General features: G+C 43.5%; 1 protein-coding gene across 1 annotated transcript in view; it reads left to right on the forward strand.

The window, feature by feature from the left end:
* Positions 1–16,584, forward strand: part of ERBB3 (erb-b2 receptor tyrosine kinase 3) — a 160,289-nt gene that overhangs the window by 55,969 nt on the left and 87,736 nt on the right. Inside the window, exon 2 of the mRNA XM_068267621.1 lies at positions 8,330–8,481. Coding sequence (XP_068123722.1) covers positions 8,330–8,481 — 152 coding nt within the window. The remainder of the gene's footprint in view (positions 1–8,329; positions 8,482–16,584) is intronic.

Consider the following 16,584-nt stretch of genomic DNA (forward strand, 5'->3'; position numbering starts at 1 on the left):
TTGCAAGGGCGACGGATAATGATGCCGTTATTGTGTGACTGGAAACAGCTGAACCTCCTTGTCATTACTTCAGATGACAATGATCCAAAAATGGAGGTAAATATTACTCCTAAATTATATGTTTGACAATCGAAAAGAGAATAAATACATCTACAGAGTAAGGAAATACTGAAGAACAGCACAGAAACAATTTATTCTTTGTTATATACTGACCAGCAATTGTCTTTGATCTCTCTTTATTGGTATTATGCCAAAGGGCATCTGTGTGTACTGCAACACAGAATGTTTTCAGGGGTAAAATGATTGTGTTTTGGATCAGGAGCATGGCAGAAGACACTGAGACCTTAAAGGGACCCTTAAGTCAAACAAAAAAAAGAGAGTTTTACTCACCTGGGGCGTCCAATAGCCCCCTGCAGCTGTCCGGTGCCCTCGCCGTCTCCCTCCGATCCTCCTGGATGAGCGTAATGACCTAATTACGAATTTCCGAAATTTCGCGAAATTACTACAATTACGATTTTAGCAGTAATCGAAATTTCGTAATTTTCGCAAATTACGCAAATTTTCGTAATTACGAAATTTAGTATTTTAAAGTTTGCAAAGGTTTCTATCCCTCTAGATGCCTAAAATGAATAACCAACCACCCCCCCCCTCCTCCTCCTCCTCCTCCTCCTCTCTCTCTCTCTCTCTCTCTCTCTCTCTCTCTCTCTCTCAGAGATCTGTAGTATTTCAAAACCATACTCACATTCATGACATGTCCAGGGATCAAACCCAGGCCAACCACATGGAAGACAGCTATGCTCACCACCATACCACCAAACACACACTAAATAGACTGCTAACCTAAATCTTACTTGTAGACAGTCATATGAGACACATGCTGGGTGCAGGGCTTTGTGATTGGACCATGGACCATGCGATAGAGTGAGGTGCAAAAATGAAATCATGCCTAGCAGAGGATGGTTTCACAATGCTAAATGCTAGGCTGGCTGTGGTGCAATTGGTTAGTGCGTCTGGCTGGTAACAGCAAGGTTACAGGTTCGATTCCATCCAGGCATGTCTTTTCCTTTTGCGTTCAACAGTTGTCCAAACAGAGCCAACAGAGCCCCAGATAGCCATGTAGAGTTAGGTCACAGCTAGCCTGGCTGTGGTGCAATTGGTTAGTGTGTCTGGCTGGTAACAGCAAGGTTACAGGTTCGATTCCATCCAGGCATGTCTTTTCCTTTTGCGTTCAACAGTCGTCCAAACACCGAGCACAAAGTTTTGCATGCGTAAAGTTTTACGCACGCAAAATACCCCATGGGGTTCAATGGCGCAGCGCGCGCACGCAAAAGGAAAAGACATGCCTGGATGGAATCGAACCTGTAACCTTGCTGTTACCAGCCAGACACACTAACCAATTGCACCACAGCCAGGCTAGCTGTGACCTAACTCTACATGGCTATCTGGGGCTCTGTTGGCTCTGTTTGGACAACTGTTGAACGCAAAAGGAAAAGACATGCCTGGATGGAATCGAACCTGTAACCTTGCTGTTACCAGCCAGACGCACTAACCAATTGCACCACAGCCAGCCTAGCATTTAGCATTGTGAAACCATCCTCTGCTAGGCATGATTTCATTTTTGCACCTCACTCTATCGCATGGTCCATGGTCCAATCACAAAGCCCTGCACCCAGCATGTGTCTCATATGACTGTCTACAAGTAAGATTTAGGTTAGCAGTCTATTTAGTGTGTGTTTGGTGGTATGGTGGTGAGCATAGCTGTCTTCCATGTGGTTGGCCTGGGTTTGATCCCTGGACATGTCATGAATGTGAGTATGGTTTTGAAATACTACAGATCTCTGAGAGAGAGAGAGAGAGAGAGAGAGAGAGAGAGAGAGAGAGAGAGAGAGAGAGAGAGAGAGAGAGAGAGGGGAGGAGGAGGAGGAGGAGGAGGAGGAGCTGGCTGTGCTATTCATTTTAGGCATCTAGAGGGATAGAAACCCTTACAAACCTGAAAAAGTAAAATTTCGGTTGGAGACACGAAATTCGTCATTACGGGAGTGAAATTTCGATTACGAAATTGTAAATTACGATTTGAAAATTAATTACGAATTTGGGTCGTAATGTTAAATTTCGCATTCGTAATAAAAGCAGTTCGAAATTTCGAAAATTTCGGCTCATCTCTACCCGCCGGCAGCCACTTCCTGTTTCGGTGACAGGAGCTGACAGGCTGGGGACGCGAGTGATTCTTCGCGTTCCTGGCCACAATAGTGCCATCTATGCTGCTATAGCAAATATCATATACCATATAGCAGCATAGAGGGTGCTAATGTGTCTGGGAACGCGAAGAATCACTCGCGTCCCCAGCCTGTCAGCTCCTGTCACCGAAACAGGAAGTGGCTGCCGGCGGGGCCAGGAGGATCGGAGGGAGACGGCGAGGGTACCGGACAGCTGCAGGGGCTATTGGAAGCCCTAGGTGAGTAAAACTCATTTTTTTTGTTTGACTTAAGTGTCCCTTTAATTCTTTTGTTTCTAGATATGAGTACAAAGAGCTTTCAGGATATACTGAGTGCAGTTTCCAAGTGACCAAGTGCAGTCATATCATTGAAAGATGAATTGTCATTGGTTGAACATGGGCTTATTATTATGAATAAACTTTATTTATAGAGTGTAACATATTACACACTGCTGTACAATAGATTGGGGAGACATTACAGCATTAAAGGACATCTGAGGTCAAGAAAGCATATCCAGCTTTACTCACCTGGGGCTTCTTCCAGCCTGAGAAGTCTGTGTGGCCCCTCACTGCAGCTCTGGTCTTCTGGGGCCTGCTGTCAGTCCTGTAGTGGATCCTCGACCCGCTGGGTCAGCGGCTTTTGCACATGTCTCTTGCGATCGCACTCCCGATGCCAGTAGCATTCTGCGTTGTCCACTAGATCCACTAGACTGACAGCTGGACCCAGAAGACCGAAGCTTCATTCAGGGACCACACAGACTTCTAGGGGCTGGAAGAAGCCCAAGGTGAGTAAAGCTGGATATTCTTTCTTGACCTTGGATGTCCTTTAAACAATGTTACACAGGAATATTATACAATGGTGCACACAGTAATGAAACAATGTAGGGATAAGTAAAGCAGATGAATCACTGAGTCCATATGGAGTCATGGAAGATAAGAGTACACAGGGAAGAGGACTTACAACCTAAGGCATGGGGAAAAGGTACACATGGGGGGGAGTGTAAGTCCAAGGGAGGGGGCTTTAGCTATGAAGATGGGTGGCGAGTAAACAGTAATGATCAGTGGGTCTTTAAGGCCTGCTTGAATGAGTTGAAGATGGGGTGAGCCTGATGGGGATAGGGAGTTTCATATTTATTTATTATTTATTTGTTGTATTTATAAAGCGCCAACATATTACGCAGCGCTGTAGAGGAGGCGGAGGGGCTACTTTGGAGATGTCCTGGAGCCTCACAAGTGAGTGAGTGATGTAACAGGTGGTCCTTGCCTCATTAATAAGACCCTGTTTATGTTCTAACATTTATTTTTTGCTTTATTGCGACATAGACTAAGCTGGAAAGTGTTAAAGAAAAAAGTCTCATGTTGTTTTCCAGTATGGGAAGAGTTAAAAAAAAAACTTCAATTGTTATCAATGCAAAAGATTTTTTCAGACTTCATCGACCCACTGGGTCAAATACAGTCCTGTTTTCTGAAGCACTTAAACTGGCATGAAAGAGTGAGAGACAGCATGAGATAAGGTTTTACTGCAGGAAAGTTCAAAAGGTCATTATTTCTGAAAATATGACAGAAAGATGCAATGTTGTAAAAAAAAAAAAAAGCTATATAACTGAAAATCAAAAAATGAGACTCTTTTCTTTGCTACTAATGTTCTATTCGTTATCCGTACTACACAATTCATTATATCAAATGGGTTTTTTCCGCTTCAGGTTTGCTTTAACTAGTTATCTACCATTTACTGTTGTTATCAGTATGTAACTTAATTAGTAAAATGTAACTAATGCAGTAAAGTGGACATGTTTTCAGTATGTATCTCCTCAGTAGCGATGTAATTGTGTAACATCAATGCAGAGCTCTTTGCTGTGTGTGTGCTTGCATACATTGCCCTCAGTGGTGCTCACAGAAGTCTTATGCTAGTGGGGTGTAAGAAGCACGTTACTGTTTGCATCCAGATCTCTCTCCTCCTCAGTCCTGCTCTCTGAGTTCCCCATCAGATTCCTGCCTTGGGCACAATGAGAGGCTGTGTCCAGACACAGAGAAGGACACATTGTGTCCGACACAGAGAGGAGCCATTCTCTCCAGGACAGGCAGAGGCGGGGGCAGCATTGCTTGGACACTTGTCAATGTTCTTGGGTTTGTTTGGATTCTTTCTAATGCTTGACCTTTCCCATTTCTACGTCTGGAGGGGGAAAATCACCCTTATCCATCACTGGGCTTCTCTCTTCTTTTAATTATTCACAACAGTAAGGAAATAAATGAAGCAGCTCTGAACACAGGAGGCCATTTCCATAATTAGATTGCACATTGTTCAATAGAAGAGTGTGAAATTTCTATGGGGGACAGAATGGTCCACTTGTCCAGTGCTGATAGTCTAGACCTGGAAGAGAGGAATTCACTATATACAGCTGTGAAAACACAATACGGTGGACCATAATGTGTCATCTGGTTCATTTGTTATAAGCTTTCCAACATTAACTTCTAGTAGCTCAACTAAAATACTCACATTTACTGAGCCAAGACCTCGGTACTGGGACCACTTAAAGTTTTATTGCACCTCTTGTTCATTATAATTTATTTATGTAATGCCAGTTATAAAGGGTAAGTGAACTAAAAATACTAAATCACCCCCCCCCCCAGTTTGTTTCCTGATCAGTAATGCACCACCAATGTATACAAACATCTTAATGTGATTTTTCTGTGGTCCATGCTTACTACATATCCATTATTTCTGTTTGCGTTCTGCAGACCACTGAATAGACCTGATGTATAGATCACAGATAAGTATCACTGAGTATAATTTGCCTTCTTGAAACAGAAGGTATTTGCAATAGTCCTGCTACTTCCTCCATTGGTGCCGATATACTGCTGAGCAGGACAAGAAGAAGAGAGCCGATGCAGGAAGTGTTTTCCCCCACAGCCCTTTAGACAATAACCCTTTAGACTCCCGCTCCAGGATGCTGAGGAGCAGTGGCGTAGCTAAGGAGCTGTGGGCCCCGATGCAAGTTTTACAATGGGGCCCCCCAAGCATTTTATAAATAACAATTGATACGATGCACCAAAACCTGACAATGGCAACTACAGTGTCAGAAGGGCAAGAAGGGGATGGGGAACAGTTTGTTAATGATTACCACTATTCAAAGTATCTATAGAAGTGATTATTATGAGCACAGGACCAATAGAGAGCTAATACTATAGTTGAGGGAGGGCCCTTCAGGGCCCCTCTGGCCCAAGGGCCCCGATGCGGTCGCTACCTCTGCAACCCCTATTGCTATGCCCCTGCTGAGGAGCAACTTGTAAAATCATCTAAGCATGGTGTGTCTTATGTTTAGTTAAAGTTCATCTAAACCAAGACTGTCCATCTCCAGTACTCAAGGGCTGAGGTCCTCACACATTTTTAACACATCTCAAATTAATTGATGGGGCTGAATCAGGAAGGGTGAGGTACATCGAGTAGAACACATTTCTCCATTTCTCAGTCCATCCTAAATACTAGCATGGATATGGACCTCAAGGGCTGCAGTTGGACACCTCTGATCTAAACGCTATTAAAACAAAATGCTGAGGAAGACCAGTACACAAATTCAGAGGTGCTAAAAGGGGAAACGTTGATCTAAAAGGATACCTCTTACTTGTGTAATGCTGTCACTGCACAGAAGTAGGAGAACATCACATACGGTAGCAGAATGAGCTGAGACTTTACCTAACAGGTCTTAGTGTATTACTGAACGTCTACTGCACGTGTAAAAATCTTAGTGCATTTGGAAAAAGTCTAAGGGCCCATTTCCACTATCACGAATTCGCATGCGTTTTTCGCGTGCAAATTCGCATAGCAATACAAGTGAATGGGACTGTTTCCACTTGTCAGGATTCCTTTGCGTTTTTCTGTGCAGAAAAAATTCGCATGGCAGAGCCATCAGAATTCGCATATCGCATACCGCTATGCGAATCGCGTACAATGTATTTAATAGGAAATTCGCATGAGGTTTGGGTATGCGAATTTTCATGCGAATTTGCAAAGAAACAATGGAAAAGCACACCAGCACTGCCATGGTTAAATTTGCATACATCGTCATCCATGCGAATTTGCATGTGAATTAGCATGAAAATTCGCATTGACCCGCATGCGAAATTCGCATCCGCATACGAATTTTTACCGTGGCGATTCGCACCGCACAAGTGGAAATGCAGCCTCAAGGTGGTTACACACCATACAATAAAAAGATCCAATTTTATACCAATTCAATAAATATGATCAGTTGTCCCAAAAAATCAAAAGCTTTTTTTGTTTTCAATCGATAAATCCGATCAAATTTCCTTTTTTTTTGTTTCTTCAGACTCAACATGTTGGAAAATTCAGACGAATTTTAACAAGAATTGTATTGTGTGTGTAATGGATTGTAAAATTGTATTCAATCAGAAAAAAAAATTGTTTGTAACTATTCAGTACATTTTTCTCTTGATTTTTGTAACCAACCATTTTTTTCAGAGTTTACGATCTTTTATCCTGAAATTGCAGCAATCTCGTAAATATGTGTGTGGTACCTTTAAGATTCTGAACAGAAAATCAGAAGATCAGGATGCTCGAATTGAATAAAAAAAATAGTCTGATGTGTGGCCACTTTAACAGCCCTTTGTGAATTGAGACATGTGAAGGTATGGTGCATCTGTTAGAGCAGCAGGAAGCAAGCATAGCAGTGCTGCATACATGTACCTGCTGATTGCACAGGAGAAGCAATTCTACACCGTAGGTGGCCAAAGTATTCTCTGATCACACCTTTAGTAACAGTGCTAAGAAGTTAAACTTCCCTGCTCTTCCCTGGAATTGGTATTCTGCAGAGTAAAATTGTACACCAACAGATGCGCAACATTTACCTGTAAGGCCCTGTTCACATTAGCAAACGCGGACAGCCGCGCGTTCGGAACCCAACGTATAGGAACGCACGCCATTTGCATCAGTATGCATTGCGTGGCTGATCCCATTCACTGAAGTGAATGGGTCAGCCGCGCGTTTCTGGAAAAAATGCGTGCAGCATGGGTTCCCGCACCGCACTGGTCCGGAACGCATGCAGTGTGAACATCAGACAGTGCAGTCTATGCACTGTCTGATGTCATGCGTGTCGGCCTCCTGCACACGTTCCCGAAACACGGATGGAAACGCATGCAGTGTGAATGGGGCCTAAAGCTTGTTTTCACATTGTTGCTAGCTAAAGATGGAAAAATAACAGGATGAATAACCTCAACCATTATTCACAAGTTAGTTGTAAGAAAGATCAAAACTATGTTAACATTTTTAATGTGTAACAGATTTGTACTTTGTTGCATACCGCAACACATAGAATGAAGCCAATGAGATCATTAGATCAACATCCATCAATTTTTCTAGTTTATCTGTAGCTTTTTCCAATGCCTCTCATAAACTAAGCTGGATTTATACGTTGAACCCCTAATCAAAGGCTCTTCCCAACCCAAAAACAAGATTGTAAGCCTTTAGCAGGGTCCTCTCTTCCCTAGTGTATTCTGCATGATCGTGTGCTCCTGTCCTATGACAGCCTCATACTTGTATTTCTGGGCCTACCTAACCAGCCCAAAATCATTCATGTATTTTTTACCGTTTGCCTTGTATAATGTTGTCCTCTCTTGTATAACCTTGTTATGTTACGTCTGTCATCCTTTGTATCATTGTATGTATTTATTATCCAGCGCTGCGTAATATGTTAGCGCTTTATAAATAATATTAATAGTAGACTAGTGGTTTCCAAGTATTGGTCCGGCATCCATGGTTGGTAACAATGGTGTGTTGGGGGTCCAGTCTCAAGCACTGTCATAAGTTTTAATTACTTTTCAATGAAAATTATTTAATAAAACACTGCAGATTAATAAAATAACATGTAAATGTGTTTTTCTAAAAATTCAATGATATTTTCCATAAATTTTGTAGCAGAATTTGGTATATATTAGCTATTGCTGTATGAACGTGTGCAGATATTATTCCAGTTTTTAAGGCTTTATGAACATGTCATTTACATTAATATGTATTAACTAAACAAGTTAAAATTCACCAGAATGTGAAACGAGATTGTTGTAATGTAGTGACCATTTGTGTTTCTGTGCCTCTTGCAGTGTGTGCTGGGACGATGAATGGCTTCAGTGTAACCGGTGAGGCTGAATACCAACATCAGATCTTAAAGGACAGGTACAGCAACTGTAATATTGTGATGGGCAACCTGGAGATCGTACTTGTCGGGAACAATAAAGATTTGTCCTTCTTAAAGGTAAGTTCCAAACAAACAGCTTAAATCATCTTTTACTGGACAAACACATGCTAATCTGGTTAATTAATCAATTAATTAAAGAGACTCTGTAACAAAATTTTCAGCCTTATTTCTTCTATCCTATAAGTTCCTATACATGTTCTAATGTGGCCTGTCTTACTGCAGCCTTTCCTAGTTGCACAGTGGCTATATTATCTCTGTTATATAATCTAATCTTCTTTCATTTGTCAGCTTTGTCGGCTGAGGCAGAAATGTGCTGCTCTGCTTGTGATAGGCAGAAGCTATACACACCCTCTCCACGCCCCCTCCAGGCTTTGTATGAGTCACAGAGTGAGCTTCTCTCAGGCTATCACATGCTGGTTAGCAGCCATGTCTTTTGTTTGTAAACACTGCCTAAGGCCGAGTGCATACCAAAACTGCTAGCAGATCCACAAAATGCTAGCGGTTTTTGATGCGGATTTCAAATATTTGGCTCAATGCACACCGAGCGGATTTGGATACGATCCGCCGGCCGCATCCGCCTGTAAATCCGCTTGGCTATTGTATTTCTATGGGCTGGTGCACACCTGCGGTTTGAGGTTTTTAGCAAACCGCAAACGTGCAGCAGGAGGCACATTTGCGGTTTGCTAAAAACCTCAAAACACCAGTGTGCACCAGCCCATTGAAATACATTAGCCAAGCGGATTTACAGGCGGATGCGGCCGGTGGATCGTATCCAAATCCGCTCGGGTGTGCACTGGGCCTAAAACTGACAATTACAAGCCAGGATTGCAGCAGGGAGTGGCAGAAACAACACAGAGGGGCCCAGGAGAACATAATGAATAGAATGGTATGCTTTTTATTGTAAGAATTTTAGAGTACAGATTCTCTTTAACCACTTTGTCCTCCTTGACGTATAAAAACGTCAAGGAGGACAGGCGCGCTCCCGCGGCCGATCGCGCGCGTGCACGCGCACTCCCGGGCGCGGAGTCGGTAGCCACGGAATCAATTTATCGGGCTATGGAGCCCGATCATTGATTCCTCTCCCCCGCTGAAAAAGCGACAGCTTCTCTCGGAAGCTTCGCTCTTTCTGAAGCTGTGTCCTTCTAAGCGTACATTGTACGCTTAGAGTGACGTCATGTAAAAAAAATCGAGATTGCCATCTTGTGGCCAAAATGTAAAACTACATGTAAATGCCCAAAAACATTACAATACACCAATATTTCCCCAAATAAAACACCTTTAAAACCCACCCTCCCAAAAATGCCCACATAAAATGTTTAATAAAAAAAAACAAAAAAACATTACTATAAAAAAAACAAAAACACATAAATATTTACCTAAGGGTCTAAACTTTTTAAATATCTATGTAAAGATGAAATATTTCTCTCTATTTTTTTTTATAAGCTTGTAAATAGTGATGTATCCAAAACGGAAAAAATGCTCTTTTATTTCCAAATAAAATATTGTCGCGATACATTGTGATAGGGACATAATTTAAATGGTGAAATAACCGTGACAAATGGGCAATAACAATACGTGGGTTTTAATTATGGAGGCATGTATTATTTTAAAACTATAATGGCCGAAAACTGACAAATAATGATTTTTTTCATTTTTTTTCTTATTCTTCCTGTTAAAATGCATTTACAGTAAAGTGGCTCTTAGCAAAATGTACCCCCCAAAGAAAGCCTAATTGGTGGCGGAAAAAACAAGATATAGATCAGTTCATTGTGATAAGTAGTGATAAAGTTATAGGCTAATGAATGGGAGGTGAACATTGCTCGGATGCATAAGCTGAAAACGACTGAGATGTTAAGTGGTTAAAGGACACCCGAGGCGGAAATAAACTAATTAAATAAATGATTGTATCTATCTTCCTTCTCCTAAAAATGACTTTTTAAGATTGTCCACAGTTTTACTTTATGTTTAAATCTACTTTTTAAGTTTTAACAGTTTTATTGTTTTTGCTCAATGTCACATTCAATGAAGTATGCCAGAGCTAAAATCTATGAACTATTGACCTTTTATCTCTTTACTGCTCTCAGAAGCCATTTTCTGCTAGGAAAGTCTTTTATAGTTGGAATTTCTTATCAGTGAGGGTCACACTGTAGTCACTTCCTGTCTGAGTCAAGACTGAGTCAGCCACTTACATACCTGATATTTAACTCTCTCAGACAGGAAGAAAAAAAGGAATACAGCATTGTTATTTGTGTGCTAGGCACTGTACATACACATGTCTATCTCATCATGTCACATGTCACCTCGGGTATCCTTTAAGGTGTTATATGAAGCAATTACTTCTGGGCTCACAAGTAAAGGTAGCAATACACAGGTTAATGACCGCCTGATCCAGGAAGCAACTGATTACCCCAATCAGAAATATTTTTCTTCGTGACATACAACCTCCCTCCTTGCTCCACTCTATCTTAATCAGATTGCAGAAGAAATGTGATAAAAAATTTGCTAATCTGCTGTCCTCACCCCGACCCGGCTAGCATCATATAGCTCGAAGTAGTACAAAGCTACACAGACATCACCCACCCTACTAACATTAAATAACTTGATGTAGTACAAAGCTACACGGCCATTGGTCCCGTGCTGTTTCTGCCTCCAATCAGTTGATTTAAAATGAACCAAGCACCATTTTAGCACCCAGGAAATCTCAATAGCACATTAAAAATACATGCCAACAATGTGGCTCATTGCTAAAAACAAATTCATTCCACCTCTTCTTTTTACATTGAAAAGAGTCTGCCATCCACAGAAAGAGCAAGCAGATAAGGATTGCTATAATTAGCAGTATTAATGAACAAATAAAAGCTTTCATCAGCAGAGGGGTGGAGAGATGGGACACGTTACTTCAAACAGTTTAGAGAGTTACACTTTATTACAGTTACACCTACCCTAGATAAAGAAAGGCAGAGGGTAGGGTGGGAGGGGTGGGATGGCAGCTCCTACAGCTATTAGAAATCAGGACAAACAGCAGAAAAAAGCTGCATGGATCCCTTTAAAGTTACTTCTACACACGTTCGCATTGTTTTATAAACTTTTTTTTATTATAAAGTTGATTAATAAGGCTTGCAAGAGTCAATAGGTTACTGCCAGATTCAGTGTCACCAAATCTGTCAGCAGTGTTGATTCTCTGGCCATATTAGCTTTTAATTAGTTTCTCAAAATAAAGAGTAGATAGACAATGACACAGCAGACCGGTTGGTTTTTATTGATCCTGATCAAATGCAGTTTTTAATTCCACATGTGATTGAAGGTTACAACATGTCAATTGCGCAGTACTTCTTTGTTGTTATTATTTTGATTTGGCCAAAAAGTCATTTTTTTTTGAAAACACAAATTGTTTGCTTATTAACCAGCCTGGCGGTATGGACGAGCTCAGCTCGTCCATCACCGCCGGAGGCTGCCGCTCAGGCCCTGCTGGGCCGATTTTCTTCAAATAAAGTGCAGCACACGCAGCCGGCACTTTGCCAGCCGCGTGTGCTGCCCGATCGCCGCCGCTCTGCGGCGATCCGCCGCGAGCAGCGGCGAAAGAGGGTCCCCCCAGCCGCCTGAGCCCAGCGTAACCGGAACAAAAAGTTCCGCCCAGCGCTAAGGGCTGGATCGGAGGCGGCTGACGTCAGGACGTCGATGACGTCACTCCGCTCGTCGCTATGGCGACGATCTAAGCAAAACAAGGAAGGCCGCTCATTGCGGCCTTCCTTGTTTATTCTGGGCGCCGGAGGCGATCGGAAGAACGCCTCCGGAGCGCCCTCTAGTGGGCTTTCATGCAGCCAACTTTCAGTTGGCTGCATGAAATAGTTTTTTTTTAATTAAAAAAAAACCCTCCCGCAGCCTCCCTGGCGATCTTATCAGAACGCCAGGGTGGTTAATTGAATGGCTGTTTTAAAGGACAACTGAAGTAAGAGGTATATGGAGGCTGCCTTTTAAGCAATACCAGTTGCCTGGTTATTTTGCTGATCAGGATTTCTCAAAAGGATTATTTAGGGGTTCCAATGTGGTGAACTGCAAGTAGCAGAGCACCTAGGAAGCATATACACAGCACAATATCAAACAGCAAGCCTATCTCTCAGAAAATGGCTTCATGGAAAAGTATAGGGCAGACATGAACATCCTGCATCGTTCACGCTACTTGCGAGCATGCGACTGGAGCACGTTCACTTGGAACCGTTTGCCGACAAACATGTTCTACCATCTCTACTTACAATAGCTTCTTACTTTAAAGAGAGCCTGAGGTGGGCTCATAAAAAAAAACTAGGCTACCTGATCCGAGGGATGGGCGGGTCAGGTAGCCACCAAAACCGCCACTCTCCGCCACTCCTGTGGGCCGAACAGGGCTACTTTCACTTTCGTGACTTCTGGGTCACGATGCTGGAAGGAAAAATTGTGTCTCCCATTCACAGCATGCAGGGAGGTGGGGGAGCAGCAGGGGACGCGGCCAGGGAGAGAGAGCTGGAAAGCCTGCAGGAATGCTGGCGTGGCGCCCCCCCCCCCCCCCCCAAACACACACACACACACACACACACACACACAAACCGCATAGGGTTTTCTTTAATGGCATCAACCATTGGCAAGATGATTTTGCGTGAGTAATCTGTCCACTGCGTCATTTCTGAAAATTACTTAATTACTTGTTTTTCTAAATAAAAGTGCTGCTTCTTGTCCCTCCCCTCAGTAGTTACAGAGGCTGTGGACTTTGTCATGTGACTCTCCCCAGTGCTACAGCAGCCAGCATCTTTAGCTCACAATAGAGCCTGCTGTCAAATTTGTATTCAGTGCAGAGGCAAACCCAGGATTTTCAAAGGGGGGATTTCTGAAAGGTCTCCCTCAGCCACGCACAATACAGTATAATAATATGGAAGGACATTATGCTGGGTGCACATAATGCAATTTCCCATCTGACTGACAGGATCTGACAATTATTTCCTAAATGTCTGATCTGCTCCCTATCAACAACTGGATCAATAGGAGCAGTTTTGATACAGGTAATAGTGAGGACAGCTGATATTGGTAATTAAGGGTAAAGTAAAGCATTAACCCAGCAGGAGCATAGGGCTGTGCTCATACATGACTCTTAAAGGGACACTGTAGGGTGGTCAGGGGAAAATGAGTTGAAGTTACCCAGGGCTTCTAATGGTCCCCCACAGACATGCTGTGCCCGCGCAGCCACTCCCCAATTCTCCGGCCCCGCCTCTGGTTCACTTCTGGAATTTCAGACTTTAAAGTCTGAAAACCACTGCGCCTGCGTTGCCGTGTCCTCACTCCCGCTGATGGAACCAGGAGCGTACTGTGCAGGCCCAGTATGGTCTGTGCCTGCGCCGTGCGCTCCTGGTGACATCAGGGGAAGCGAGGACACGGCAACGCAGGCGCAGTGGTTTTCAGACTTTAAGGTCTGAAATTCCACAAGTGAACCGGAGGTGGGGCCGGAGCATCGGTGAGTGGCTGCGTGGGCACAGGATGTCTGCGGGGGACCATTAGAAGCCCTGGGTAACTTCAACTCATTTTCCCCTGACCCCCCTACAGTATCCCTTTAAGTTCCCTAGAGCTGCTCCATGCTCTGTACACATGCTGCTGCTACATCCAAAGTCAGCTGTAGTGGGGAAAGAAAGGGGGCAGTGCTGTGAGCTGCAGGATACCTGCAGATATTCTGGTGTCTCAACTTGTACCTGCCCAGACACTGCACCAGGTCTAGTTTAAGGGGGGATTCTGAGCCTGTGTTTGCCTATGCAGTGGGCCTAGGATAAAGATCATATTATATGAGTTTCATGTAATCAGGCAAGATTCATAAAAAAGAGTGCATCAGTATGTATTATTTCTAGTAGAGGCACTTCCAGCATTTTGAGAGACATCATACTCTGTACTAGCTCTCCTACTAGTTATAACTTGATGTAAACATTTAATCAGCCAATCAGATTGCATCCAAAAGTAGTTAACTCATAAAACAATAAAATATAAGTAGTACCATGGCACACCTGAGGGTTAATTGATGACAGCATAAACAGGAACCTGTTAGGTAGAAATGTGAGAGCTGTTATTGCTGGTGTACAGGTTGTAGAGATGTCACCCTTATGTATGCAGCACAGTTTAGTGAGTCACCAGCCTACAACAAGCCTGTAGCCAGTGATGTGCTGGAATACTCAACCTGCACGCCTGATTACTCAGCACAAAGTTGATAGCTCTAGAGCAGGGATGTCAAACTCAAATACAAAGTGAGACAAAATTGTACACTGGGACCAAGTCGCAGGCCAACCTCAATATCTATTGGCCGCTTTCCTCCCTTATAAAGTTCCCAGGTGGCCCCCTTCCCTCCCCTATACAGTTCCCTGGTGTCTAGTGCTTTCCCCTTCTCTCCCCCATATGCCTTCCCAGGTGTTCTAGGGCTTCACTTCCAATATAGCTTCCCTGGGGGTTTAGAGTGGGCCAAACATAATGCAAGGTGGGGAAACCACTTGAGGGCCAAATGGCTTTGGCTTAATGGCTTTGTGGGCCAGATTTGGCCCACAGGCCGGAGTTTGACGTGTATGCTCTAGAGCTTGCTCCATGTATCAGTGGCAGCCGGCATATAACTTTGCTAATAGTCTTTTTGTAAGTACACTATATACAGGTGGTTTGCAGGAGCGTAACTACAAGAGACCAGTGCCTGCTACTGCAGGGGGGCCCAGAGCTGTAAGGGGGCCCCAACTACTGCTTCATTCCCTAAGATCAGGTGTGTTTATGGCTACACGTGTTATGGGTGTTAAATATGTCCATAATTGTTTTATGACCCTTGCAAAATGAGCCCCTAGGCCGTGAGAGTCACCAATGGGAGGCAAGGGAAGGGGGGGAGGGTCACCACTGGGGGATGGCATCAAAGTTTTGCTGGGGAGCCCTGTGATTTGTAGTTACGCCGCTGGTGGTTTGCCATACCTGTTGCTGCACAGCATAATCACAAAGCCATTGCAAGAACATTCGTCTTATATATAGTCTTGTCACTAAGGCCTGGTACACACCATGCAATTTCCCATCAGATCTACTAGTCGAATCGATAATTTCCAATGGGTCCGGTCAGCTTCCTATCAATAATTCTATCAATTTTGTACAGTAGTGATTGGAAAATGGATTGCGTTATTGATCGGGAGCTGGACGGACCTGTCGGAAATTATCAATTTGACACCACGACCTGACAATCTGATAGGGAATTGCATAGTGTGTACCAGGCTTAAAGAAAACCTGTATCGAAAAAAAACCTCCCCTGGGGGGTACTCACCTTGGGTTGGGGAAGCCTCCGCATCCTGTTGAGGCTTACCCCGTCCTCCTCGATCCCACGGCGGCGGCTATAAAGCTCCCCGACCAGCGGGGATGTAAATATTTACCTTCCCGGCTCCAGCGCAGGCGCAGTATTGGCTCTCTTTGTTTTGTTACAGGTTCTCTTTAACTGTCCCTCGTAGGAGCTCACAATCTAATTCTTACCATAGCCATATGTCCATTGTAGTGTAGGGCCAATTTAAGCAGATGAACTTATCTGTAAAATTTTGGGATGTTGGAGGAAACTTGAGTGCCTGGAGGAAACACACGCCGCCATCCGGGGGGACAAACTCCAAGCAGAAAGTGCCTTGGCTGGACTCGATCCGGGTACCCAGCACTGTTTATGCCTCTTTATACCTTTCTTAAAACAACCAGCAACAGAACTGATAGGACTATACAGTATAAAGCACTGTGGAAGGTGTGTGCAGTATATAAATGCTAAATAAAAATTATTGATAACTTTTTTTTTCTTTTTCAAGCCCTGATGTTTGTTTTTTCACGTGTGAATAAATGGATTGCGATGTTAGCGAGTTCACCGAGTTAGCGCCTGTGTCATAGGAATGCACTCCTGACAGTCCTGTTCTACCAGTGTTCACGCTGGAATATTGTACAACTGGTTTCCCCTCCCTGCTGCTCCTACATCTGTCTGCAGGCAGAGCCCTGCTATGGTCAGGGGGAGAGGCTTTCTGCCACTGCAGCCCTGCCCTGAACCTCAGCACAGCCTTCCTCTACTATCTATTTGCATTGCTTATTTACATCATTTTTATGTAATATGTTTATAACATAGAACTAAATTGCGACAGTCATGAAATCTTAGTTATTTTTTGT

Source organism: Hyperolius riggenbachi, chromosome 2 (genome assembly GCF_040937935.1).
Source record: "Hyperolius riggenbachi isolate aHypRig1 chromosome 2, aHypRig1.pri, whole genome shotgun sequence".
Classification (NCBI taxonomy): domain Eukaryota; kingdom Metazoa; phylum Chordata; class Amphibia; order Anura; family Hyperoliidae; genus Hyperolius; species Hyperolius riggenbachi.